The 27,705-nt window shown below is 52.5% G+C and overlaps 2 protein-coding genes across 2 annotated transcripts; one reads left to right on the top strand and one right to left on the bottom strand.

Moving 5' to 3' along the window:
- Positions 1–2,802: 2,802 nt before the first annotated feature.
- Positions 2,803–5,000, top strand: HSPB1 (heat shock protein family B (small) member 1). The gene is given in 5 exon segments (XM_030462375.1): positions 2,803–3,331; positions 4,350–4,367; positions 4,370–4,412; positions 4,645–4,675; positions 4,677–5,000. Coding segments are annotated over 5 exon segments (765 nt in total). The 5' UTR covers positions 2,803–2,964; the 3' UTR covers positions 4,983–5,000.
- A 2,066-nt stretch (positions 5,001–7,066) lies between these two features.
- Positions 7,067–27,679, bottom strand: YWHAG (tyrosine 3-monooxygenase/tryptophan 5-monooxygenase activation protein gamma). The gene is made up of 2 exons (XM_030462705.1): positions 27,369–27,679; positions 7,067–10,824 (listed from the first exon to the last, which is right to left on the bottom strand). The coding sequence occupies exons 1-2, from the start codon at positions 27,453–27,455 to the stop codon at positions 10,168–10,170; spliced, it is 744 nt and encodes a 247-aa protein (XP_030318565.1). The 5' UTR covers positions 27,456–27,679; the 3' UTR covers positions 7,067–10,167.
- Positions 27,680–27,705: the final 26 nt, after the last annotated feature.

A 27,705-nucleotide genomic window follows, 5' to 3' on the forward strand; every position in this document is an offset into this window, starting at 1 on the left:
GGACTTTGCTGATTTTCCTGAAAAAAAAAAAAAAAACAACAAACCCAAAAACCAAAAGCCCACCCCAGGCACCAGGACGGTTCTGGCCTCGGGGCTGTTGGTGTTTAATCCACTCGGGCCCCGTGTTTTCCAGCTGGCTGGAGGAGGAGGATGGTGGGGATGAACCTCCCTGGGTGGGAGAGCAGCTGCTGGGGATAACCCTTTGCCCCCTGGGTGAAAAGCCAGGCTTTGGCAGGCCAGCCTGATGCTGGTTCCAGCCAGCTGGGATCGGGGGGGGGGGGGGGGAATCCTGGTAGTGAGATGGCCTCTTTAGCTGGTGGCTTGATGAACTGGAGGTCCCAGGAAGGGCGTTTTGGGGTTGTCTCCTGAGTTCAGGACAGGGCTCAGTCCTGGCTGAGCATCCACCAGACTTGGGGAAACATCTCCAGGAGCTTGAGATGTGCCAGGTGCCAGCCCCTGGCTCTCCATGGGTGCCCAGAGAAGTTGGAGAGGTTAGAAATGGTGATAAACACGGTAAGGAGGGGGACGTGCACCCCATGCTTCTCAGTGGCTCAGGTCGTCCCCATTTACCCTCCCTTAGGGGGGGGTGGGGTGGGAGAGGCAGCTCTGGATGTGACCATGGCAAGAGGAGGAGATGAAGGGTTCTGTGCCCCCGAGCCTGGGGGAGATAAAGGGCAGGAGTACCCCCAGCATCCCTACAAAACCCCTGAGCCATGAGCTCTAAAACCCATCCCACCCTTCTCCAGCCACAGCAGCCCCGGCCCCTTTCCCCCCCTCCCCAATCCTCCCAGGGGAAGCTCAGACCACCTTTGGGAGCCCTAAAACCCTGCTGGGGGAGGGGCGTGCCCCTGGAAACAATCCAAATTCAAGCCACTGTTGGGGGTATTTCACCACAAACTACCCCCCCCCCCTTTCCCCCCGAGTGCTGCAGCTCCTGAAAATGCCCCGAAATCCCCAGCCCCCGACTGCAGCGCCGGCGCGGACGAAGCCAGCACATCAGGGAAAAATTCCAGTCTTCCTCTTTTACAAGTCCTCTGTCTCCTGCCGCGGAGGGAGCAAACTGGAACAAACACTCTGTAGAAATACTTCAGTATTTTTCCCTCTCGCGCGTGCGCCTCTCTTTTATTTTTTTTTTTCCTTTTGTCTATTAATTTTAATCTTTTTTTTTTTTTTTTTCTTTTTTTCCTTTTTTTTTTTTTTTCTGGGTTGTGAGTACAGCTGTAGATTCAGTGAGCTGGTTCAATTATAATAAAATACACAGTATATATTGTAAATGACTCTGCCGGGCACGGAAGCTTTTTCTTCTTGGGGGGGGGGACAAAGACAAAGGGTTCACCTTCTCTCTCCGTGCAGCCTTGATCCTGCCCAGCTTCCTGCTCCTTCTCCTCCTCCCCCTGCCCCTCTGGCTCCAGGCCCCACCCTCCGGCTCTGTTCGGAGCAGCTCTGGGCACCCCTTGGGTATCTGACCCCACCCTGGAGCATCTAGGGGGAGGGGGTCCCTCCGGGAAGGCCCCTTTGGTGGGGCTGGGATCTCCCGCATCCTTCCCGGCTCCCTGCAGTCCTCCCATTTTGCCCGCAATCCTCTCACCCTCCCACCTCTTCCTGCAGCCCTCCCATCCCTCCCTGCATCCTTCTCTGCAGCCCTCCCACCCCTCCCTGCCTTCGTCCCCTTTCCCCGCATCCTCCGCCCCATTTCCCTGCATCCACCCTTCCCCCCACCCCTCCCGCATCTCTCCCGTTTCTCCACTCCCTCCCACCCCCCACACCTCCGCAGTCTTTGCAGCACCTTCGCCCCCGGTCTCCTCCATCACCCTCCCCCTCCTCCCCCCCGGCTTCCAGCCCCCGCAGGATGCAGCCCACGCCCCCGGCCACGCAGGGCTCAGCCCCTTCCCCCTGACAAAGGGCTGAGGCAGGTGCTGGCACCCCATCAACTCCTCCTGCAGCATCGCCCCCCCTTCCCCTTACGGTGGATGTGTGGGCAAAGGGAAGGAGACCCCTCCCCAACCCCAGAGGGGGCTGCCCCCTCCAGCCCCCCTGACCCCCTCCAGAGACACCTCCCCAGGCCCCATCACCCTCTGTCAATGCCCCACAGGACCCCATTTGGTCCTGCAAGCCCCCATCAATCCCTACTGGTCCCACTGGTCCCCAGTAAGACCCACCAGCCCTATTTGTCCCACTGGCCTCAGGAAGACCCATCAGCCCATACCACTCTCCAGCAATCCTTACTGGTCCCATTGCCCCCCCTTGAGCCTCATCAGACCCTCCTGGTCCCACTGGCCCCCAGTAAGACTCACTGGCCCCTACCAATTCCCACCAGCCCTTACTGGGAGCCCCAGTGGGCCCCAGAGACCCCCAGCCCCGAGGACTGGAGCAGCCTCCCCCATCTTGGTGCTGGGGATTCCTCCACCCTCAGGGCCACAGTGGGGGTGGTGGGGGCTCCAGAACCTTCTGTCTGGTGGGTGACGCAGCGGGTGGGCTCAGGGCCACGCATGGGCTCCTCCACTGACTCATCCCCCTCCCCCGTGAGGTTCTGGCCCTGCCCCAGCCCCCTCCCCACACCACCGCGCATCCCTGGGATGGTTTTCCGGGCAAGAAAATGCCTTGAGGCCGGGGTGAGGCCGGGAGCAGCTCCAAGCGCCATCCATCATTCCCAACCAGGCAAACTTCCCGCGGTGAAAGGCAGTCGGACGTTTCCCTGGCGAGGCAGGGAGGAGGAGGGGGGGGGATCAAGGTGGAAGGGGAGTGTTGGGTGCTATCAACCCAAACGCGGCTGCGTGCGGCTGCTCCAACACCCCCCTCCCCCTTCCCTATCCCCCCCCCCTCCTAAGGGAAAGTTTCTCGTCCCTTCCCCGGGCCCTGCCGCAATTTCCATTAATAGCCAGCTGAGCTGCCCGGCTAAAAATAACCACGGCCCCCCCTTCATAAGTGTCTGCCGGACACCCCCTCCGGCAGCCCCGTGCAAGCATGGCCGAGCGCCGCGTCCCCTTCACCTTCCTGCGCAGCCCCAGCTGGGGAGCCTTTTCCGGGACTGGTACCATGGGCAGCCGCCTCTTCGACCAAGCCTTCGGGATGCCCCACATCCCCGAGGATTGGTACAAGTGGCCCAGCGGGAGCGCCTGGCCGGGATATTTCCGTCTTTTCCCTCGGGAAAGCGCCCTGATTCCCGCACCTCCCGGGTCTCCCTTCGGACAAGCGCTGAGCCGGCAGCTGAGCGGCGGCATCTCCGAGATCCGGCAGACGGCAGACAGCTGGAAGGTCACCCTGGATGTCAACCACTTCGCCCCCGAGGAGCTGGTGGTCAAGACCAAGGATAATGTCGTGGAGATAACCGGTGGGTGATGGGGATGGGGTTGGTTTGTTGGTTGGTTTGGGGGTTTTGGGTTGTTTTTTTTGGGGGAGGGAAAGGGTTCACTTGCTGCCTTCGGGGTGCTTGGGATGGATGGGGTGGTTTCTCCTGGAGCTTGCTGGTGGGATGAAAGAAAAAAGGAAAAAAAAAGTTGGGAAGGAAAAGTATAGAGTGGGGATAAATGATGGGAGGGAAGGGAAGGAAAAGCAAAAGGAGAGGGAGGGGACATGAGAGGAAAAAGGGGAAGGGAAAGGGAAAGGGAAAGGGAAGGGGAAGAAGGGGAAGGGAAAGGGAAAGGAAAAGGGTGGAGAGGTAAAAGAGAAGGGGAAAATCAAGACAAAGAGGAAGGCCCAGCACTACAAGCTCCCTCTTGGGGTGTGTTCACACTGCAGGAGTTGCAGAGGGTGCAGACTCCCCCAGCTCCACTTATTGACCCCTCGCTGCTCTCCCAGGCAGGATATGGAGAGGGACCCTCTGTCTGTGAGCCACGGAGGAGTCTCGGGGTGACACTGGGGAGTCACCTCCCCTGCAGCCCCCTGTGCTCCCCTGCAGAGCCCTGTGATGAAGCCCAGACCTGGTGGCCCAGGGCCAGCATGTGCCTTGTACCCAGCCAGGGTGGGTCTGCATGGGCTGGGGGCAATTCCCCAGGCAGCATGATGTGGGAGTGCAGCCCTTGGGGGGCTGGGGAGCCAAGGGGGCCCCATCCTTGGCCACCACTGGCTCCTGGTACTTTGTTCCCCTTAAATTTGGGGGGAAGTTCCCTGAGGGGCCCCTGCTGCCCCCAGTCCCCCCCTCAGTTGTTGAAATGAGGGTGAAGAAAGCAGGAGAGGCAGGATCAGCCCCTCCCAGGGCTGGACCATGGATCTGGGTCCAGGATCTGGGAAGCGTGGGCGAGATTATCCCAGGGGCAGAGACTCCCCCCCAAGGCTCCCTGCCCACCCAGCAGCCCCACCTCCCCCCTTCCAACCAAACCCTGGGGTATTTTTTTTTTTTCCCCTTCCAGGGAAACACGAGGAGAAGCAGGTGAACACGGCTTCATCTCCCGCTGCTTCACCCGAAAATATACGTGAGTACCAGGGGGGAGGGGGAGATGGGGACCCTGGCAGCCCCCCCTTGATGTCTTCAGGGACCACCAGCCACCCACTGGGTGAACTGGAGGTGCTGCTGACCCCAAACTGGGAGTGACTGGGGTTGGGGCTGAGCATCCGCTCACAGCATTGCACCCGTGGAGTGCAGGGTGGGTGAGTGGGGTGCTGCAGCCCTGATGCCCCCTTCCCTCTCCCCTGCCCCCCCCACAGCCTCCCCCTGGTGTGGAGAGCCACGGCCGTGAAGGTCCTCGCTGTCCCCTGATGGGATGCTGACAGTGGAAGCCCCCCTGCCCAAGCCAGCCATCCAGTCTGCTGAAATCACCATCCCTGTCACCGTGGAGAGCCAAGCCCAAGGAGCCAGCCAAGAAGTAGGTGGCAGTGAGGAAGAAGAGGAGGAGGAGAAGCTGCCACTGCCCCCCCGTGTTCCTCATGCCCACCACCCACCCCTTCACCCCCCCCTCCCATTTTTATTTGTCCATTTTGTACTCACCCAGTCACCGAGTGCCTTGAGTCAACGGGAAGGAACCGAGAGACTCCAGATGGAATAAACAAAGTGGTGAAAGAAATCTGTCCCTGTCCCCTGTGTCTGTCCCACCCAGAGCCCTGGTGGCACTGGGGCACCGCAGGCACCAGTTCCCTGCTCCAGCAGGGCAGGGCCAGAGCACTGGGATGGGGCTACTCAGGGCCAGGCTGGTCAGCAGGGTGGCCACCAAGCCCTGCTTGACAACCTGGGCTCAAGCACCCCGGGTTTCACATCCCGTGTCCCTGCTGTGGGTATCCACATCCCAGGTTTTCCCACAGCCCAGCCTGCACATCCTGGCCTCCAGCACTCTGTGTCTTTACATCTCAGGTCTCCAAAAATCTCTGGTTTCCACACTCTCAGGTCTCCAACATCCCAGTTTTCCACGTCTTGGATCTCTAATAACCCAGGTCTCCAAAATTCGGAGTCTCAACACCTCAGATCTCCTACATCTCAGATTTCAACATCCCAGGTCACCCACATCCCACATGTCCCACGTCCTAGGATTCTGATGTGCCTGATATCAAAAAAATCTGGGTTTCCCACATCCCATGTCTCAACTCCTTGGGGTCTCACCACCCTGCACCTCCAGAACTCTGGGTTCACATCCCAGATCAGGACATTTTGGGTCTCAACACCCCAGTGGCACCATCCTGGGTCAAAAACAAGCACTCACCCCCTCCACACTTCACCAGTTTTCAGGGGAGCCTGAGGACAACCAGGGGCTTCACAAGCAGAAGCTCTGGTCAGCAAACACCCATCCCTGGCCCCGTCCCCATCAGGTGGCCCCTTTTGGCCCCAGCTGGCCCCGTGCCCTCAGGGCAGGACGGGCCCTACATGGCTGAGTCTGGGCCTGAGGCTGCAATGTCCCCGCTCCAACAAATCCCACTATCCCCCCTGAGCCATCCCAGAGGCAGACAGTGACCTGGGGAGGAATCCCACAGCTGTGAGGCCCCTTTGGCAGCCTGGGGAGAGGCTCTGGGTGCCCCCCTGAACCCCTTTTCCTGAGCCCCAACTCTCTGCCCTAAACCAGCAGCCTGCAATGAGTTTGGCAGATTTCAGATATGATGCTTGGGGTTGTTTGTTGCTGGGGAGTGGGGGGGGGGGGATGCTTGGGACCTCCCCCACTTGTGTGCTGGCATTTTGGGGATGGGGGGGTGGCCACGGCAACCAGAGGGATGGAGGTGGTTGCCATGGTGAACAGCAGCTGCTGGCAGCCCAGTCTGGGGGCAGAGGGGGGGGATAACACCAAGCCCCCCAGCCTGGCCCTGCAGCACCTGGGGGGGGGGGTGATGCAGTGAGTTTGGGAGGTCTTAGGATTCCTGGGAAGGCATCCACCCATCCATCCATCCATCCATCCATCCATCCATCCATCCATCCATCCATCCATCCACTCACCCCTCCATCATCCACCCATCCAGTCCAGCAGCAGGGAGAGGGGGAACAAGAGGTCCCTGTGCCCCCCCTGGGCAGCTCAGAGGTTTCTGGGCAGACTCATCAGCACAAGGAGGTCTCTAAAGGAAGAATCCCTCCCCCCAACTCAAAGGACACCCCCAGCCCCTTCCCCTCCTCTGGGGCCAGGCCAGGGTGGGTGGGCTTGGGTGCCACAGGGTGCTGAGCCCATGGGGGGGGCTTCTTGCCACCTGAAGGATCACCCAAGCCTTAGCAGGGAGGCTGTGGTTGGGGTGTGAGTGCTGAGCAACCCCTGGGGGGGTCATTCCCACCCCCTTTCCCGGGGTGTCTGCCCCACACCCCCCTTGGCAGGGTGCAGGGGTTGGGTTTATGGTTTCCAAGGGAGGGGAATATTCTTGCAGAGTGAGTCACTGGCAGCAGCTTCGAGTGAAAAGAAAACCCAAAACCATCAGGGGAGGGGGGAGGGAGACCAGGAGAGGAGGCACCCACCCACCCACCCACCCACCCACCCCGTACTCCCATGGGACCACCCCTAGGGCTACCCCAGCCCAGGGACCTTCCCCTTTGGTGGGGGTGAGGATCACAGGATTTGGGGCTGGAAGAAGGAATAGAAACAAGACTGCTTGGCTGCCCAACAATAAAGGGGAGCCCCCCCAGCCCCCCCTGACTGGAGCCAAGGTGATAACACTGAAGCAGCACTGACGTCAGATCTGTAAGTTTATTTGCTCAATGTACGACGGCTACATAATGACTCACATTCATGATATTCCATCACTGAGGAAAAACTGCTAAGAATGGTTCCGTGTGTGAAATAATTCCTTACAGAAACACGGAGTTGGAAAAATAATCACTGATTAGACCTTAAAAATAGTTCACTGCATAACATGACAAAAAGCACAAACAAAGGCTCATTCAAAGAACACAGTCATTGTTCTCCTACACTGTAATAGTTATAATTTCACCATGACGAACACCAGACATTAAGATTAAGCTAACACTGGTGTTTTCTTTTGCTTTTTTTTTTTTTTTTTTTTTTTTTTTTTTCTTTTTAAAAACAAAACAAAAAAAAAATCATATATAATTGCATGTCACTATAGCAACATCCATTAACAGATCAGTTTGTTACGATCACTATTTGGTAGAGCAAACTTGAACCCCCAAAAAAGAAAAAAAAAAAATAAATTAAAAACTTTAAAAAATTTTTGAAGACTATTTTGTCATAGGAATACATAACATCTACAGTATAAGTTAATAAATCTCAAGCTACTGTATAGAAATACGACACTAGCATGCACAATATTGTATCAATAGAGTAATGGAGCAGTAATCATTTCACTGGAGAGACAGTATCATAGGCAAGTGCATCTCTTAAAAAAATGAAAGAAACCATTCAAGCTGCTTAAAAATCAAGTCCCTGACCCCCACTCTGTTTTTAGCCCTCTTGTGCCATCTCTCCTGCATTGTTTCCTAAAGCAGCCAGAGCAAAAGCTGAAAAGAAACGAAGACAAAAAAAAAAAAAAAAAAAAAAAAAGGAAGAAAGAAAGAAAAAAAAAAAAAGATTGGTTTTGTAATTCCAGTAAATCACTTCCAAATGGTACAGCTGGGACAACACTGCTCACGGGACACGAGGGTCAATCAAAGGGAAGAAGCCTAAAGCAATTTTCCAGTCCATGGCACCGGCACCACCAGCACCGGGACTGTGGTTGCTGCACACCTGGCTGGGCATGGCTCCGGGTGCCAAGGCATCATCATCCCAGGGGGAAAATAAAAAGCTTTGCCAACGTTGTCAGGGCCATACCTGGAGGCTGGACACCAAGCTGGGCTCTGCTGGCTCCCCGAGGAGTCGGGGTGCAGCTCGGTGTGGGTGTGGGAAGCGGAGCTGCGTCTCCCCAAGGCAAAGGCGGCAGCAGGAGGGGTTCTGGGTGTGCAGCGGGGTTCTGGGTGTGCAGGGAGGCTGCTGGCTCCAGGAGGGAGAGGGAAAAGCCTGGTTTCCAAACTGAAATAAAAAGCAATGCACGAGGAAGGAAGAGGGAAAGCCTGGTTTCCAAACTGAAGAGCAATGCACAAGGTGGGTTCTCCTGAACTCCGCAGCCTGGAGGGGAAAAGCCCCACGGGCAGAGCACCCCGCGAGCCAGAGAACTGCAGTGAACTTCCAACAAGGATGCAAAAAGAAGGGGGAAAAAAACCAACCAACCAAAAAAAAAGAAAGCTAAGTTTACTCAAAAACGGGGTAAATATTACCTGTGAAGCAACTCGGGTGCCCCATCTCCCACCCCCAGCTGGATCAGACAGAAAGATTTTGCTAAGAAGAGAACTAAGTTCCTGGGCTCCTGATGGTTGATAAAAAAAAAAAAAATGTCTATGATTGTAGCTCTTCCCTTGAGGATTTCTCTACCAACTTAGTTTCTAAGCTCCTGAAGTTCACTCATTACACCACAAGCTTCCCCAGGAGAAAGGAAAAGGCACCTGGCTTCCCTGGTGACAAACAAGGGAGCCCGGGTGCCAGAGATCTGCTGACAAACCTCATGGTACAGTGGGAGAAAGTCAGGCAGAGTGAAATGGCAGTGCAATCCCTGAGGAAGCAGCTGTGGCACCTTAAATCAGGATGGTCTTTTGAAATACCAAACACAGTACATGACATACAGACCTGAATGCTCTTTTTTTTTTTTTTTTTAAATTTTTTTTTTTAATTTTTTTTTATTATTATTATTATTATTTATTTCAGTGGCATTTTGAAGTCGAAACACTTCCCCCTTGTCTAATTAAGTTCTTAAACCTTTTTGCTGTGGACTTAAAATAGTTGAAACAGCCGCTAGCCAAGCACCTGTTAAGCTGTTGACCAAAAAACTAGAGCAGCTTTGATGTTCTTTGGGCGGGCAGTCTTCTTGCCTTGGGCCACACAGAATAGCTAAAGCCAGTCCACAGGCAAGGACTGATCAGGAAGGCAAGCCAAAAAAAAAAAAAAAAACACCAAAAAAAAGAAAAAAGAAAAAGAAAAAACAGACAATCAAAGGCTTGATGTCATATGGCTGTAATGTAGAAATACTGTAAACTGCAATTTAGTGTTAATACTGTAAGTGACCCTAAGAAAGATCTTCACAAAAAGAAAACAAAAAAGAAAAAACCCCAAACCTAAAAAAAACAAAACCCCAAGAGATTGGATGGCCTAAATCCTGGGGCTTTGCAAGCCCCAAATTCTTTAAGATTGTTTTCCTTTTTAATTCCTTCTCAATTTGGGGGGATTGGAAGCTACGCCCTGGCGGGCAGAGCGCTGCAGAGAGAGGTGCCCTGTGCTGTTGTGAGGGACACACAGCACTTGGACTGAGGGAACAGACACACAAAGCCTTACTGGAACCACAGAACTCCCTTTTTTTTTTTTTTTCTTTTTTTCTTTTTTTTTTTTTCCTTTTTTTTCTGTTTTGCATTGCTTTCCTTAAAAACGAGGGCCATTCCATCCACGCAAATTCGTCTTAAAACCCTTTTATTTCTAGCGATAAAGTTAAATTAAAGACAGCTCCACTTGTATTAATAATCTACAGAACAGTCCATATGCCAGTGAGGCTGCTATTCCATACCAGCACAGCCAGCCTGACTTCCACTAGTGGTGTTTTGGCAAAAATGTCAACGAGGCAATCAAAGACAGGTTGTGGGGGGCCTCCCTGGGGGAAGGTGACCCCTCCCCATTTCCCCTCCCCCACCCCTGACCCCCCCCCCCAAACCCCAACTCGTGGGAAAAAAAAAAGACTGCAGTAGTTAGCATCAGCGTGCGGCTGCCAGTCCATCCGAGGGGGGGTTTGTTTTTAGTTGTTGCCTTCACCGCCGTCGTCGTCTTGCTGATCGCTCGTCCAGAGCGTTAGGTTGTCACGGAGGAGCTGCATGATGAGAGTGGAGTCCTTGTAGGAGTCCTCGTTGAGGGTGTCCAGCTCGGCGATGGCGTCGTCGAAAGCCGTCTTGGCCAGGTGACAGGCCTGCTCGGGGGCGTTCTGGATCTCGTAGTAGAAAACGGAGTAGTTAAGGGCCAGCCCGAGCCTGATGGGGTGGGTAGGCTGCATGTGCTCCTTGCTGATCTCGTGGGCTTCACTATAAGCTTTCTCTGAAGACTCCACCACGGTGGCTCTCTTCTCACCCGTGGCCACTTCAGCCAGGTAGCGGTAATAGTCCCCTTTCATCTTCAGGTAGAAGACTTTGCTCTCGTACTGCGTCTCGCTGCAGTTCTTGATCAGGTAGTTGTCCAGCAGGCTCAGCACATCCTGGCAAACGGCTTCCAGCTCCTTCTCGATCTTCTCACGGTAGGCACGGACCATTTCAATCTTCTTCTCATTGCCATCAGCAGAGGTTTTCTGCTCGATGCTGCTGATCACTCGCCAGGAGGAGCGCCGCGCCCCCACCACGTTCTTGTAGGCGACGGACAGGAGGTTCCGCTCTTCGTTGGACAGAGGCTCGTTCAGCTCTGTCACCTGCATGGAGAGAGGGAGAGAGAAAAAGAAAAAAAAAAAAAAAAGAGACATTTGGGATGAGCCACAGTCACTTCACGTTCCCATCACAGGTGCTCCTGCTCATCTCCAGGCAGACACAGGAGAAGGCTCGCAAAGTTCTGCTCCATCAACCAGGATCCCTCCGTCCAAGAAGGACCTCGCCCGTGGTCCTGCTCCTTTGCTGAGGGACTGGTTGGGGTTCAGAGTGAGAAAAATCCTCTAGGATAAAGAGACCCCCTTCATGATGATGTTGTTGGAGTTTGTGATGCATGAGGGACAGTCAAAGCAAGAGGTGTTCTAGGGTTACCAGGCAGCCACGTGGATTCACACCACCACAGCCACAGGGTGCTCATCTTTTCCGTTTCCCAGGAGCACGGGGCACGTTTCTGAGATGCCTGATGAGTTGGTTGGATGTTAAATTTACAGCTGCCTAAAGCATCTGCAGAGATAAGGACCTAAAAGCTCACATGGTCAGTGTGCTCTTCCCAGACAGGATTTTCTTTGTGGATGGTACACAATGGCACAGCATCACTTCTACCTGGCCCTGCAAGAGAGGGATGGAGGTGACGAGGCACAGAGCCTCAGCTGCTCCATTTCCTGGGAAAGCTCACACTGGATGCTGCCAGAATCCCACTGCAGCTCCCACAACCCCATCACCAGTTAGCTGAAGGCTCTGGTGATGGTGAGGCATCTGGACAACTGAGTCAGGGGCAATGAGGGGCTCAGGAAGGGCTCCCACCTGCCTTGTTTCCATGCCCTGTGTATGGATCTCCAAAGGTGCAGCAGCTCAGGATGTTCAGCAGAGACACTCTGGGGTTGTCACAGCTGTCAAGTGGCACTTTGAGGCTGCTGTCCCCTTCCTCCAGTGCTCACTGCCCTGCTGCACACACACACACACAAACACACACACCCTGGGTACAGCCACGCGGGAAACCAGCCAGCAGAGCAGGAACCTGTGAGCCTCCTCTCAGCAGTCACTTTTCACAGGATTAGGTCATGGTTTGGACGTGAAAAGCTTCTGCAAATACTGAGTCATTTGCACAAGGGTTTGCAAGGACAAGGTTTGTTCTGGGCTTAGATAACCACATTTATGGTGGGGATCAGGAGGCCAAGGGCTCATGCTGGAAGGTATAGGATGGTCCAGCCCAGGATCTCATTTGAGTGGCCTGGAATGACTCACCCATCACTCCTATCGTATTGACAGACTCATTCCAGCAACATCCACTCCTGCCTGCAGCTCTCCTTCCAGCTGTTCAGCTCATGTCTGCCCCAAAAACTCTGGTGCTCTGCTCCAGCCCCCCCTTGACTCCTTTCCTGGAGGCAGAGGCAGCAAGAGGAGCCTCCGCTCCCATCCCTGCTGCTGTGTGGCCCTGTGCTGACCCATGAGGTGCTCTACAGCTGGGCAAGGGAAGCAGCACACACTTCCAGGCAGAAAAGGGTCTTCCAGTGTAAACCAGGCACAGCTGCCTTTGTGTCCAGGGTAAAAAGGGGCTGAGGGACCAGGGAAAGGCTACAGAGGGCTGAGCATACAGTGACAATCAGCAGCTGCCACCAAGAGAGGACAAGGTGCATGGGGCAGTGTGCCAAGGCAGCTCCCAGTTTTCACATCCCAAGCAAGCAGGGTGTGCAATGAGCCAGCAGCACACCCCAGGGCCCACCTCTCCCAGCCAGACTAATGGCAGCTGATGAATCCTGGGATTTGGGGGAAATGCTGCTTCCCACAGAGGGCTCATGCTCAGCTGCAACGTGCTAAAATACCCCTGGCAAGCCCTTTGTGTGCTGCTCCCATGCTGCCTCATTCCCTTAAGTTCAGAGGTCTCTAGCTGCCTGTATTTTCACAGCTTGGCACCTTAGAGATTACTCCATCCATTCTTCCCTCTGACTGACACCTGCACAAATAAAAATGGAAGATACTGGGAGGTTAAAGCCATCTTTGCAAGATACTGGGGCACAATAAAGGTCTCCCCCTGCCCTAGAGCTTTTGGGTTGTCTATCCTTGGAGATACCAAAAATTTGATCAGGTAACTGGAGGCCTTGTCCCATCTATGTTGCCCTGCTTTAAGGGAATAAAGGCTGGAAACATCCAGAAATCCCAGCCTGATTTATTCTCTTACCTTCCAGCTGTAAATGGAATGTCCCACCATGGACAGCCATACTACAAGAGTGGCCCCAAGTGGCTCTCCTGACACTGATTATGAGGACTGACAACCACAGGAGATGTTGCTTTTAGCAAGAAACTCTCTGAGCAGCTCCACCAGTTCTAAGTGTGGACTGAGCAGGTGATTCTAAAGCTTCCCCAGAGCTGAGCCTGCAGATCCTTATCACTGCAGAAAGAGGCAGCTTTACCTCCTCTCACCACAAGAGTCTGGAGGAGAGATTTATTAAAACTACAGGGAGTTTCGTAGGATTAGCTTTGCCATAAACATTTTACATTCAAAGCTATTAAGGATTATGGAAGAAAGTTGCCTGTCAAAATCCTTTCAACAAACTTGCTGACAGCAGGTACACCTGTGGAGAAAGCAGAAACCTCCAGGGAGCTGAGGAGAACTTAGCAAAGCAGAAAAGGAACCTTGTTCACCATGTAACTGCTTCTTAGCAGTACCAGGGCTCCCAGTAAGGTTGAGCAATGCAGAAAAATGCAAAGATGCAACACAGATGGAGACAGGGAGAGAAGAAGCTGCAGTCCCATACACATTTCAGTTTGTACCTGAGCTGAAAGAAATGCAAATCAGCTGGCACTTGCATTCCCAGCAGGAAGAAAATGCAAGGACATGTCTTTTGTCACCCTGCACTCCAGCACAGAGTCACCATCATGCTCCTTTGTCCCCAGTGCTGTCTGGGTGCACATCTCCAGCAGAAGACCACCCAGAAAGCTCTGCAGCAACTTGTCCTTGTGGATGCAGGTCTGTGCCTCCACTGCAAGCCCCTGCTAGCCAACCCCATGCTGATTTTTCCTGACACCACAGGATGCCAACAGAAAGCCAGTTCAATCAAGCCAGAGGCTAAACAGCAAGCTCCAACAATTTATAGCATGGAATTGAATATCTCAGATGAAACATCAATAAGGCAATATCCTGCAGCAGGCCTGGAGCAGACTGCAGCAGTCATGTTACAAGCCCTTTCCAAAAAATTGTTGCTAATGTTTGTTTCCAGCATCCAGAACTCTCCCCCCTTTCTTAACCCAGACCTTGGAGGGGTCTCTCCTCCCTTAAGGGCAGCACCCTCACCTACAGACCAACCCTGTGAGGATTACAACAGTTGACACCATTCCCAGCACTGTTCTGTGGAGTTAAAGACATCAAATATCCCAAGAAAAATCTCAATTTGGCATTAAGAGCACTCTGCAGAAAACATAAAGCCACCAGCCCCTGGCTGGATGTCTGCCTGCTCTCTGGGAAGCTCAATCAGTTGGAGTTTCACTTCTCTGGTTTGACAGCAGAGAAAAGCAGAACCTGCACTGCAAATCTCAGTAACTTGTCAGGGCTGGTGTCACCCTGGTGTCCCTGCAGATAACCAGGGAGAGGACCAGGAGGTGGATGCAGCTGAAATAGAGTCAAGCCTCACGTGTGGCATAAAGAGCTGAGCACAAAGAGCAGCTCCACACCCTCAGAGAGCAGGAAACGTGACAGATGAGAGTCTAGAGAAAAAAAAAAAAGGCTTTTTTTCCACCTTCATTTCTGCTTCCTCCCCCCAAACAGCCACAAGACTGGCTCTTGACTGATGCAGAGCAGCAGGAGACCTCAGCTGCAGTGCTTCTCACTTCCCTGCCACTCTGCAGCAGTGGTCTGAGCTGCAGGAGCAGCTCCCCACGTGCTCCCCGTGTCACATCACATATGTGACACAGACACCTGCCAGGAGGCAGAGTCCCTGGCACACTCCAGGTGGCCCCATGCTGGGCAGGAGCTGTGCCCAAGGGCAGAAGCAGAGAAGACACTTTAGGCAGGGAGTGCAGGTCTACAGCAGGCTTGGCAGGGAGCCCTCCACACTGACAGGCTCTGGCTTGAAGGCATGGTCTGCTCTGTCACTGAGCTTGGGGACACTGCCAACTTCCAGCCCTACCAGTTCCTGCAGCCTTTGAGGGTGCAGTGTCTGCACCACTGAGACTCCAGGGCCCCAAGGCCAGGGGAATAAGGCAACAATTCCAGTTGGACAAAAACTACTGGAAGTTTGGGATGTCTGCACCTTGAGGGTCTGGAGGTTTGTACAAATCTGAGCCCTCTGACTTGCAAAAAAGCTCTGCAGAGGCAGCAGGATCTTGGAGAAGGTTCTCCTGATTTCTCTGCTCCAGCTGCAAGCTCTGACTCAGCACTCTGCCCAAAACCTGGCAGGCTCCAGGCATGCCCAAGGATTGCACTGCAGCCAGGGAACATATAAACCTTTATCTGCCCCTAATATCAAGGTTTGTGCTCTCCAAAAACCCAAGGGTTGGTTCTCCTGCACCCTCTTTCCAGAAGCATCCTAATTAGCAGGCTTTGTTGAGACCTTCTGGGGAGGTTTGCTGACAGCCAGCAGCAGGTTAGTTTACTTATGAGGCTTATTCCAGGACTCTCAACCTCCACTTCAGCAGGTCTGAAACAATCCTATTTGAGTACCTCATGAAATAATCATTTCTGAGGACCCTTCAGCAGCTGCACTGGAGGTCCTCCACAGGAATTTTATTTTTTTTTTCAACTAAGTGGCCATTTATTTATGGCTCCTATCTATCTAGCTTTAATGTCTTATCTTCAAGCATCAGCAGAACAAGCTGGGCAGACCCAGAGATTCCTCCCTGGGGAATACCATCAACACCTGACAGATCAATCCATACTTCTGCTTTTTTGATCACCTAGAAGAGATCCCAACCCCCTGAAGACAATAAACATTTACAAAGAAGCCAAGCTATCCTGAAGAGAGAGAGACAACCCTGAGACCCTCAAATTGTCCACTGAGAACAGCTTGTGAACATCACTGGAGTGCCCCTGGCACCAGGATGCCCAGCAGCCATCTCATCCCCAGCACTTGTGTGTCCTCTGTTCTATCTGCAGCCTCTGCACCATGGAATGAAGCCCATTATCTCTCAGCAGAACCCCAAGCCTTGTTTTCCTTCATCTGCAGCTCGTTAAGAATATTGAGGTCTGGCCTGAAGGTCCCCTTTTCTGTTTCAGGCAAATGTACTTTTGAAAAACGTTCTGACCCCCAGTTCCACCACTGAAATTTTTACTTGGTCTGGAGCCACCACCAAGAGGAACCACCAACATGCAGCCACTTCAGGCTCAAGCAGCTGATGAATGTTCATGGCAATGTGAAGCCTTTCCTCCAGCTGCTGTCTCCTGGGGGGACCCCACAACCTCCCTTCAAGGACCACCTCCTGCAAGCACCTTCAGTGTTGCTTTGGAAGGGACATGCCTGAGGGACTGCCTGGTTTTTCTGTCCCCTCCTCACTCTCTATCAAGCTCTGAGGAAATGACTGCCCCTAACCACCCTGAATTGTCCCCATTATCCCTGTGGCTTGATTGCAGTCACAACTTAATGTCACACACTCCAGTCAAGAACACCTTCTCCTTGTGTGCTCCAGAGCAAGCTGTCCTCTGACACCACTGCAGCACTTGGTAGGATGATGTTCTTAAGCACTGTCCTACTTTGACACAACCTCAATCTAAACTCAACCTAAATCTAAAACCTTTGCAGGGTTTCATTGCTTAGAAGCTTTTTCCCTCCTGTACTCTCTAGCCTTCTCCCCATGGCATACTTCCAAAGTGGAAGTCACAACCTAACTACTTCTCTCCTTGCTCACCCCCTCTGCTTGTGTCAGGGTGGCCAGGGGGGATTTTTGGCTGCAGGTTAAGCCCTTCCTCTCATCTCAGACAAGAGCAGAAAAGCACAAGCAGGCTGTGGGCAGAACTTCCCCACTGCTGTCTCCTTTGACTGTTTCAGTATGAATAACCATGTGCTGGTTCCTGTTTTTCAGCAGCCAGGGCTGGCAGCACACATGGGATGGTTCTGCCATTACCTCTCAAACTGCTCAGAGTGCATCAAGAAGCAGTGGCTGCACAGACTCCTCACTGCTCACAACTGCATCCCAGAGCCTCCCTGGGCACTCCAGACACCAATCAGGATTCCTGCATGCTCCCACAGTTAACAGCAGTTTTCATCTCACTCTGAAGCCTTTATTATTTAGGGCAACTTTGAATCACCCAAAGTCTTCAGACTGAGAGATGTGAAAGCCAAGAGCTCATTTATTTCCTTGGCCTCCTCAACAACTCAAGCCAAAGAGAATTTCATCCCACTACAACACAGGTCTGATCTGTCCTTGAAGCATGCAAATCTACTTCAGTTGAGGTCTGGGTCTAGGAGTTCAGCTAAAGGAAAAGCAAGTTTCAACTCCTATTATTCCTGCATGTAAAAGGTCATAAGGGAACAGAGAGAAGAAAAGCAGTGACAACAGAACTGTTCCTCTTCTGCATCTGGTAACAACATTTCATCTCCCAGCCCTTATCTGTGGCACTGCAGTCCCAGCTCTGGTCTAACGGCTCAGTCCCTCCTGCTGGCTGCCATTGATTTGCCTCCCCAGCTTCTCCTGCAGCTTTGGAGATAAAGTGGGCACAGGGAATATCTGCCTGCCTTCCAGATGTGGTTTCCAGGCACGTTACTACACCTTGCAAACAACCCAGAGGCTTGGCACTAACCAGCTGGAAGGAACAACCCCAGCATGAGCATGGTGTGTGCTCTTCAAGAGCATCAGTGCAGAGCTACCAACTATTCCTGAATTCACACTGCACAGGGAGCTGCTCCTGCAGCTGGGATCTGCTTTCTGATCCATTCAGGAATTAAATCCCAAGTTGTTCTTGTCTCTCTTATCAACACCTTGATCCTTATTAGCCTCACCAAAAGACAGGCTAGTAAACAAGAGGAAAAATGGGGGTAGGACAATTTGTTCTGCTGTCTTGCTGGCACAGCTGCCTCCTATCTGTTAAAAACCTCTTGGGAAAAAGCATCAATCTCCCTTGGTTTAGTGCCTTCCTGCCACCAGATGGAGAAAGCAGCAAGTTGAACCCCATCAGCCCCAGCATTTAAGAGGACTGTCACTCAGGGCTCATCACACCATCTCCACCAGATGGGATACCAGCACCTTTGCCTGCTCACTGCAAAGCAACAGAAGGGATGCCAAGCTCTTCCCTCCTCAAGAGATGGCAGGCTGGCAAGCATCCTCTGCCCACTCTCATGTTTCTGCAACCTCCTCAGCAGCAGCCCAAGATCACCACCCTGCTCCATTGCCCAGCAGCCAGGGAAGCTCTCCAGCCTTGCCTGATCCAGCTTCCTGCAAAGCACAGGGAAGACCAGAGCCAACGTGGCACTGCCATGGGAGCTCAGATGTGCTCCTGGAGCATGCTGAAAGTTTCTGGAACTCAGAGCAGATCCATCTGAAAGGACAATGACAAGGCAGTGATTTCTATAAGCTCTTCTGGGCTGCATTAAGCTTCTCCAGATGCAAGATGAAAAGCTCTTGAAGAGCAACTGCAGCTTTTTCCTCCACAGCATTTCTGTACAAGTTTAAAGACTTCTTGTTTTCTTTTTCCCCTCTCATTTATTCTCCTTCAGAAAAGTTCACCCACTGCCAGGCTTTTTATAGCTGAAGCAGCCATCCATGGGATGACCACTGGGCATTTCTAGTCTTAAGACTTGGGCAACATAGGGGAAGTCTTGATTTCTTTGGTTTGGTTTGGTTTTCCTCTTCAATCTGTGGCAAAATAAAACCAAACTAGACTTCAAGGACTCCAGCACATAAACAGAAACAGGGTAGATAAAGGAACTGCATTTCACAGGAGGGTGTTTATTGCTGCTGGGAGCATTAGCTGCTTACAGACTGACCTCACAGCTTCTGAGAGTGCTAATCTGACTGGGACATTAGTGCCTCCCTGCTCACCTCCAGCCCCAATGCCAGGCACCCTGATCATCAAATCCTCCCTGGAGCTTCAAGCACCAAAGCCAACATGAGCCAGGGCAACAAAAGTGCCAGACAAGCAAATTTTATTCAAAGGGATTTAAAAAGCAACAGTGTTCTGCTGCACCCCTGACCCTGAGTTCAGTTGCACTGAGCGAAGAGGAGAGACAATGTGCCACAGACTGGGAGCAAGCTCTGGCTGCTGAGCAAAGCCTCCTCCTGGGTTTGCCAGAGCAGGGTGAGCTGGGCAACTCCTGGCTCCTTGCATGGTTTTCTCCTGCATGGAAGAGCCATTGCTCCTGGCAGGATGAAATGGGAAAAGCTGCAGCCATGTGAGCTGGTCCCTGCAGCTAGAGTGAAGGTTGTAACTGCTTGACACATTACCCCAAATGTAATGGGAAAGTCTGCTTGGCACACAACAAGGAGAGGGTCTGGAAAAAGAAACAACAAAAGGCAAGATTTTTGCTCTAAGTCTTCTGAAATGCAGGCCCAGCAGTGTCTGAAAAATGTTTTACTAGATGAAGGAAGAGACTTTCCAGAATACCCAGGTGGACTCCAGCATGCCAGCTCCATCTCAAGTTTCATTTCCAGAGCAGTGAGTAAGGGGATTATCCCTCCAGAGGTATCTTACCCTCCTGCTGCTTCAGGGACTTCAGGTTTGGTCTCACACAGCTCCAGCAAAAGCAATTTTCTTTGATTTCTTAAATGAACTCAGAGAACAGAACCTCAAATTTTTACTCTGGCAGCTTTCTGGAGCACTGCAGCCAATTTTCAGTGATGAGGAGGGTCACTTTGCCATTCTAGATCTGACTGGAGATTTCACTACCCTTGCCTGGCTCCAGCTATCTCCTCCCAGCCCTCTTTTTGAAGCCCAAGGGACTGCTCCCAGAGATTTCATCTTGGCTCATCAAAAATGACAGAGCCCCTCAGGCACTGATGTCTTGACACCAGCAAATGCAAGAAGCCAAGCTCCCAACTTCAAGGTAATGAAATATTCATCCCACCTAACAAAGCCCAACAGCATAAACAGGCAAAGCTCCAATGCCTTCCTCAGCTGGGTGTAAATCAAAGGCTGTTAATCTTCCCTAAATTCTCATTCACTGCTGAATATTAAGCATCAGCATCCAGGCAGAGATCTCCTGCAGCAGCTCCTGAGTGGATCTGTTAGCACACAGCACAGCAACAGCTTCTCCAACTACTATTAATAAACTCAGTGCTGCAGAGCAGGACTGTCCAAACAACGTGTCCATCAGCAGCCTCATTAACACTGAAGCTGAGGCTTCTTGCTGGTATTTTTCTAGAGCCTTGCTGAAACCATCTTAGAGAGGAATCAGACACAGACTGACACCCCAAGTGGCTTTGCCTGGTACAGAAGCAGAGCCAAGCCATCCAGTAAGATCAGAGGGAATTTGCAAACAATTAAGGAATGTTTTGTGCTTTTGAGTTCCTTGCACTGGTCCAAGAGCAGCTGCCTCTAACACTCATGGCCTGACTCAACTCTGACATCTCCTTTATAGAAGCAAAACATTAAATCCTCTAATCCTTAATCTGGGGATCACTTTAAGGGAATCTCATGCCATCATCAGTGACATGTTCTCTAGTTACTCTCCTACTGCCATTAACTAATGCACTGCCCTTAGGCACTAGATCACTAGTTTTGGACCCAAAACCAGGTTTGTTTAATACCTAACAGAGCATGTGCTGGGTCATTCCTGAGATGTGACTCAATCTGGTTGAGCACAGAAAAACCTGGGTCTGGGGGAAGTTTGTACTTAGGCAGACAAAGGCTTTTGTTTCACCAGCTACACAAGGGCATTGCTTTTCAGAGACAGCCTCACCAGTGTTTCCTGCAGCCAGAGGATTGCTGCCTCATCAGTTCAGCTCCATTTTGCCAGAATTTACAATTTCTGGGAGTTTCCAGACAGGAGCAGAGGCAGAGCCTGGCAGCCAGCAGCCACAGCCAGAACATTTCATCTGAGTACCACCAGCATGAAACCAGCCAGGGCCATGGATCTGAAGAGCACCCTGGAGTCAAGATGAAGGTTTCAGAAGTCAAAAAACAAACCCACCATATTTTCACCAGTACAAATTCACAGGTATTTCCCCTTCCTTTTAGCAGGTGATAAAACAGGCTTCCAAGCTACTGCTGGCAGAACCATATGAATTAAATAATTGCTAGTTTTCAGGGAATTTCTGCTTTCCAGACATTAGGTTGCCATTTGTCTGCAGTCACATGAATATAAGAGCAGAGAGGGACACTTCAGCCAATGACAATTTAGGTGAGTTACCTTCTTTGAGCCTCCCAGAAAGAAATAAGGAAGGCCTGGACAACAAAGGAAAGAATGTGTAAGATGGCTCCAAACCAGTTAGCACAAAAACACTTGGAACAGCATTAGTTTTGGGAAAAGCTACCTTAAGCTGCAGAGCATCAAGGGTGCATCAGCAATCCAGAGGCAACCAAAGGCCTTCATCACAGCTCTGCCATGAAGAGGAAGATGATGTGTGGATCCTATGAAGATTATCAATGGAGGAAAGCCAGGCAAATCCCTTGCCACCATGCTTTGTACTGCAGTTATTCCAGTCTGCACTCCTGTTCCACTGTCAATCACCACTCAGGAGTCAATTCTGTCAGCACTTTCCACCCCCCTCTTCCTCTGCACCTGCCTCTGACCAGCCTGGTGTCTGCCTGGGGTACACAGAGCAGCCCAAACCACTCCAAGAATCCTTTTTGCTCCTCCCTGCCAGGACGTGCTCCCAACACTCTGCTCACCTCTGCTGAGGGAGACACACCTGAGCTCAGACAAAGCTTCTAAGAAGCAGTTGGTGACTCCAGCATTGGCAGTAGGACACACAAAAGCTTGGATTATTTTTCCTAAAGATGTACCCTATCACACAATTTTCTGTGCATTTGTTTGCACATGGTTTACTTGGCATGAAGCTGCTCAGAATAGAAGCTGAAGAGCTTGGTTGTAGAGTTTGTCCATCACACCTTGCCAGATGTGTCCCTGTCTATGGAGGCTTCTCCAGGTGTAGATCATGGTTACCACTCTCCTCTCCCAGGCCCTGCTCCATCAGCTGCACCCCGAGACGTTTTTCTTCTTGCATCCTTCAGCATCTCAGCTGGTAGGAGATCAGTTCCTAACTGCACCAATCAGAATGGTAAAGGTGATGCCTCCTGACATGAAGATCTGCATCATCAGTGCCCACCCTGCCTATAGCTGCAGTTCCACAACACCCACACATATCCATCCCATCCTCCCATTTCAGCAGGAGGCAGATGAGCAGCTTGTTGGTCCAGCTGGAGTTCCCTCCATGTATGCACCATCCCATCTACACTGATGATGTTCTCCAACTAAGCCCTAACTTTGCTTCTACCAAGGATGTGATGCCCCAGTTCAGAGGAATGCAGTGAAACATCAAACTTTGATTTCCTGCTCACAAAGCCAAGTGGATCAGGCTCCTGACCAGCTCTAGCACAGTTGGTTCACACACAAGAATAAAACCAAGTGAAGTGCTCCAGCAAGCAGTGCAGAAGGGATGGAAGAGAGGAACAAGAAAGATGAAGGGGATCCTCAAATTATGGAAAATCTTCCTGCTATCAGCAAGAGAGGCAAGGAAGAAGCATGTTCCCCATTTCCCCTGGCCACAGTCCAGATCCCAGAGAATGCCCATGGGGAATGCCAGCTGTCACCCAAGGGCAGGAAGCAGAGGGATACACCAGTTAGCTGACAGCCCTCACTTCTCTCTTCAGCACCCATCCAGCACACTCACAAAACTGCTCCAGAGATGCCCAACCAGATCATCCAGTTCAGATGAGATGAGCCAAGAACAGAGTGCATACACTCCAGAGATGCATGAGTTTTCAATTCTGAAAATGCTTTTGTAGCTGAACTGCTGTGGCTGCCCTAAAATGGCTGTTGCTGTAGCTTCCAGCAAGCCTGACTTCACAGCACCAGTACCCAAAAAGTCTGTTCCAGAGAGCAGTTTTGGGATCAGCTGCTGAACAAAGCTTGGGCAGATAGGGCTTGTTCATACATATTATGAAGCTTATTTGGTGTGCCAAATAAATAAATAAATACACAGTAGGAGTCTCCATCTTTAACCACAAGAAGCAGCACAAGAACAAAGGAAAGGAAAAAAGCAACACAACTCCCACCAGCCTTTCTGCACTTCCAGGGCTAGCCACCAGCCAAAAGATCTGCTGGTTAAGCCCATAACATTTTAGTGCTCCTGGAGAGCCTTTGCCCAAGAGCTTTGCTGTTTCCATCTGCCCCAGAGGATTCAACAGCTGTATTCTCCATCACTGCCTCAATATCACTTCCATTGAGTTCAAAAAGAGCTATTTCTAATCAAATCCACACCCAGCTGTTACACTTGGCCAACTGAAAGAAGCCCAGCATGGTCTCACAAGACGCTGGCTTTTCTTGAAGCTCACAGATAAAGACAAGGAGCTTAAAAAGGGAATTTCTAAGAGCCTGAGCTGCTGCAGCTTCACCAGTTAATATAGTTAATGTGTGCAGAGCCCATTGTACTGCTGCAGAAGGCCTGTTGCTACCTGTCCGTGGCTGAAGTGCAGATGTGTGGCTCAGCCCAGATCCTGAGGCTGAATTTTTGCAGACAACCCACGCTGTGAACCGTTACGAGGTCGGAAGCACGGCAGGACAGGAGCTCGTGACAGCAGCCACCCTGCCCTGACCCCGTGCACCTCCAGGAAGGAAGCCCTGCTCCCTGCTCATGACTCACTCTGTTTCAGACCCCCCCACACCCCTCAGGTCTGCCAAAGGGTGAGGTGACCTCTCCTTTGTGTGTAAGAGCAGGTCAGGAAGCACAGCAGCAACCACGCTGTAGCGGCTCAGGAGGCACCAGCCCTGGCAGTGCCTGTGGTCAGTAGATGCCAACATATCCTCTCCACTGGAAATGGTTCCTCCAAAGCTCTTCCCAGCCCCCCTGGGAAGTGCTACTACACCAGCTCACATTCTTTGCTCCCTTCTTAACATCACAGATGGCCTGCCCAGCACTCCTCCAGGAGAACACTTTCCTCCTCACCCTTTTGTCTCCTCTACGCTGTGAAGCAGCAAGCAAACAATCATCCTTGCTCTGCTCCCCTGGGACACCCTGGATGGGAGGGATTTATTTTGCGGGTTACTCCCTCCCTTCCCAAGGGCAAGCCCTGCTACCTGTGCTAATCTGGTGAGGGGACATTGAGGATGACAGCCCACCAGGCTGGCCAGCAATGCAGCAGAAGCCCATATACCCCGTGGCAGAGCAGACCTGCAGTGCCTCACACGTGTTCTCCTCCTCCACCCACAATGGGCATTTACTGCACTGGAGCTTTGCAGCAGCTCCAATGTTCACTCCTCCACCCCCACCTCAACTGATGGTCCTGCTGTACAGCACAGCCCCAACCCTGCTGCAGGCTTGGGTGCCCAAAGTCAAGCAGTAAGGTGTTCCCCTCACAGGGGACTTTCAGGTGGCCTCAAGGACTCTGCTGTACAGCCCCACACCTACACAGTATGGAGGTGCAATGCAATAATGCTTCCCCACCTTTTTTTAGATAATTTATTTCCTAGAAACCTTATTGCAATCAGCTTGCTTGTTCACCTGTGCATCCCCCCACCATAAAGGTCTAGGGGAAGACACGTGTTCTGTTCCCCAGGCAGCACCCACCAGGTGCTTGGCAGGGCTCCATCTCCAGAAAGCCTCCACCAGCATGGCTGCTCCCTGCCTAATGGCTATCGATCCACAGCCCTGGTGCTGGGTGGGACAGCTTCGTGGAGCTGAACCAGCCAAAAAGGCAGCAAAAAACCCTCAGGCACAGCAAGGAGCTAGGGAGGACACTCCTAGTGCTTCTAGGAGGGGCAAGGCCCATGCCTATGAGATGGCCAGAGGGGCTTGGAACCAGTGGAGACCCCTCCTGCTCTCCAACACATTTCAGGGCTGACATGACAAGGGACATGACCAAGGTCACGCAGCTGTACTCTGGGCTTAAAGGGTGCCACCCTTCCCAGGTGCTCTGTCACCTTCTGCTCCCTCCAGCAGGTGAGGGAACCACCTGTTCTGCCTTCCCAAGACACCCCAGTTGCATTTGGGAGCCAAGGGAGCAGTCCTGCTCCTGCAGCAGCAATGCAACTGCACGTACCCATCGGGGACACTGGCAGCTGGCACCTGCTGTGAGGAAAGAGCTAGAACTGTGTATATAAAATTATTTGGAAGAAATACTTGGGATCCAGCAGCCAGCAAGAGCCCCAGCACACCATGGCCATTTTAAACCACTCAGCTCAGCACTGGCTCCCCAGGAGGCAAGGTTGAAGCTCACCAGCCATGAGGTGACCACCAAAAAAAACCTCAAGTGAGATCAAGCTGCAGGAAAATAAACCTCTTTTTATGCACTTCAATACCTTTTTTATGAAAAACACCTGGCATTTCTGAGCACGGTGTTAAGGAAGCAAGTGGCCAGCTAGCTTTGGAAGGCAGGAGACAAAACAGAGCTTGACCACGGGAATGCTTCTGCATCACCTTCTCTAGACGCAGCCTGCATGCTCTCTGCTACCACCTGGGTGCATTGCAGCTTGGACCATGGCGTATGACATCACTAGGCGTTGCTACGGAAATGAGTGCGAGGTCATCAGCCTCCCGCACAACCGGAGCTGGGGGATGGGCGGCACAGAGGAGGGTGACAGGGAGAACCGAGCGTGACATGCCCATCACTGCCGGACCGACCGCGCCGGAGTTTTGGGCAGGGTGGTGCAGAAAACGAAGAACAAAAGCTCTGCCTTTTGTTTGCCGTCGCTGCAGGCAGCAGCACCCCCGCTGGGAATCATTTTCTTACGGCCAAACTACACCGCAACTGTTAAGAGGCATTAGCCCGGGTTACTGTTTCACCAGGGCCAGAAAGGACTAAAAGGCAACAACAACAACAAAAAAACCCAAACCACAAACCAAAACCACATATATAATCTCTAACAACACCTTTGGTTTAAACACAGACCCCGGGTAAGCAGGCTAAGGAAATGTGCCTGGCAGGAATGCTGCAACACGGCTGTGTGTCCCGGGCATATCCCTGTTGGCTTTGTCACAGCGGCTGTATTATCCGTAGGAAATGAGCTGTAGGATCTGCTCACACAGCAGGCTGTGCTTGAAAATGAATAGCTGTTGTTATCAGGGAAAAAAAAAAAAAAAAGGTATATAAAAGCCATAGTGCAGCAGAGGAATAGCCCAGTTGGTTTAATATGATAATTATCTCGTTCTGATTATCTGTATTTCATTTCTTGATAAGACATCTCCTCCCTCCCAGCTCTCTGGGGCTGTGACAGTTTTGTCTGTTTGATAAATGCAAGGTTATTGACAAAATGGTGCAATATGGGCAAACAGAGCTGCACCCACGGCAGACTGCGACATTCCTAGATCAGCATTCACTTTTCATCAGCCAGGGAGGCCACCCCAGCTCCTCGCAAAGGTTCAGACCTGACTAAGAAGACAAACATAAAGAACAGTTTTCCCCTTTAAAGCACCCCCTCCCTCCCTCCACCCAGTCTAGCCTCTCTGCAATATGACAAATGCAGAATCTTCTGGAATGACTTGATCCTGCCTCCCACGATTGCTTTGTTTGCAAGATCAGATCAGAGATACGGTTTTTTTTTTCCCCTTCTTATATTGTCAAAATGTCAGTATTGAAGGGGAGCGTTCAGTGTCACAAATCAGATCAGCCTGCTATATGCAGAGTCTTTATTTTAAGAGCATGAAATGAATACAACATGACTCAATTCATAAATCTCCAACCAAGTGCTGTAAAAATATGAGCTTTGGCAGCCAAAGGGCTCTAGATCTTTGGGGTCACCAGCACACACCAGCCTCCCCGACCACGCGTGGGAAAGGATGCACGGGAGAGATGGGAGGGGGGGATTTCATCTCAGCAGTGAGATGTCCATGCAGCCCCCCACCCAATGGGTTTCCCGCAATCCCCCCCCCCTCTTTCTCAGCGTGAAACCCCCCCCCCCCCCTCCCCCTGTCGGGAGCACCGCACCCCTGGGATGGCTCCTCTGCCCCCCACACCGGGGCAGGGAGAGGCGGTGAGGATAGGGCATGACTGGGGGGCCTGGAGTGAGGGGAAGGAAGAGATGGGGCTGGGGAGTGATGTGTGGGGCAGGGTGGGGGCTGGAGGGCAGGGGATGAGGAGGTGCGGGGCAGAGGATGCGTGGGGGGCTCTAGGAGGCATGAGGCGAGGTAGGGGGGAGGCTCTAAGGCTGAGAAGGGGGGGGTGTGAGGGCTTCAAAACAGGGGAGAAGGGGCGTGGGGGGCTTTAGGACAGGGATGGGGTTCTGGAAAGAGGGGGGTGCCCCCTAGGTGGGGAAAGGCGAAGGGCGAGGGACCCAAGGGGAAGGAAGGAGGCAGGACAAGGACCGGGGCCGCACAAACAGGGCGGTAAAAACGAGGGGCCGGTCCCCCCTCCCCCTCGCCTTCCTCAGCCTGGCCCCGTCCCGGCCGAGCCCCCCGCAGCTACTGAGGGGAGAAGCAGGGTAAGGGCAAAGGGAGCGGGGCCGCGGTCCCCCTGGTGTGATGGAAATGTGTGGAGGAAAAAAGACAGCGGAGACGGTACGGGACTCACGTTCTTCATGGCGGCCGCCATGTCGTCGTATCGCTCAGCTTGCTCGGCCAGCCGGGCCTTCTGCACCAGCTGCTCGCGGTCCACCATCTTCGCGAGGGCCGGGGGAAGGGCGAGGAGGCTGCGGGAGGAGGATGAGGAGGAGGAGGAAGGGCGGCGATGGGAGGAGAAGGAGAAAAAAGGAGGAGGAGGGCGAGCGGGCGGGCGGCGGCTCCGAGCGCTGCTGCGGCTGAGGCGAACGGCGGCGGCGGCTGCACCCGCTGCTGTGCGCGCGCCGCGGGCCACCACAACCCCCCTTGCGCCCGCCCCGCTCCCGCCCCTCCGCCCGCCGACGCGGGGC

The sequence above is a fragment of the Calypte anna genome, chromosome 19 (genome assembly GCF_003957555.1).
Source record: "Calypte anna isolate BGI_N300 chromosome 19, bCalAnn1_v1.p, whole genome shotgun sequence".
NCBI classification, from domain to species: Eukaryota; Metazoa; Chordata; class Aves; order Apodiformes; family Trochilidae; genus Calypte; species Calypte anna.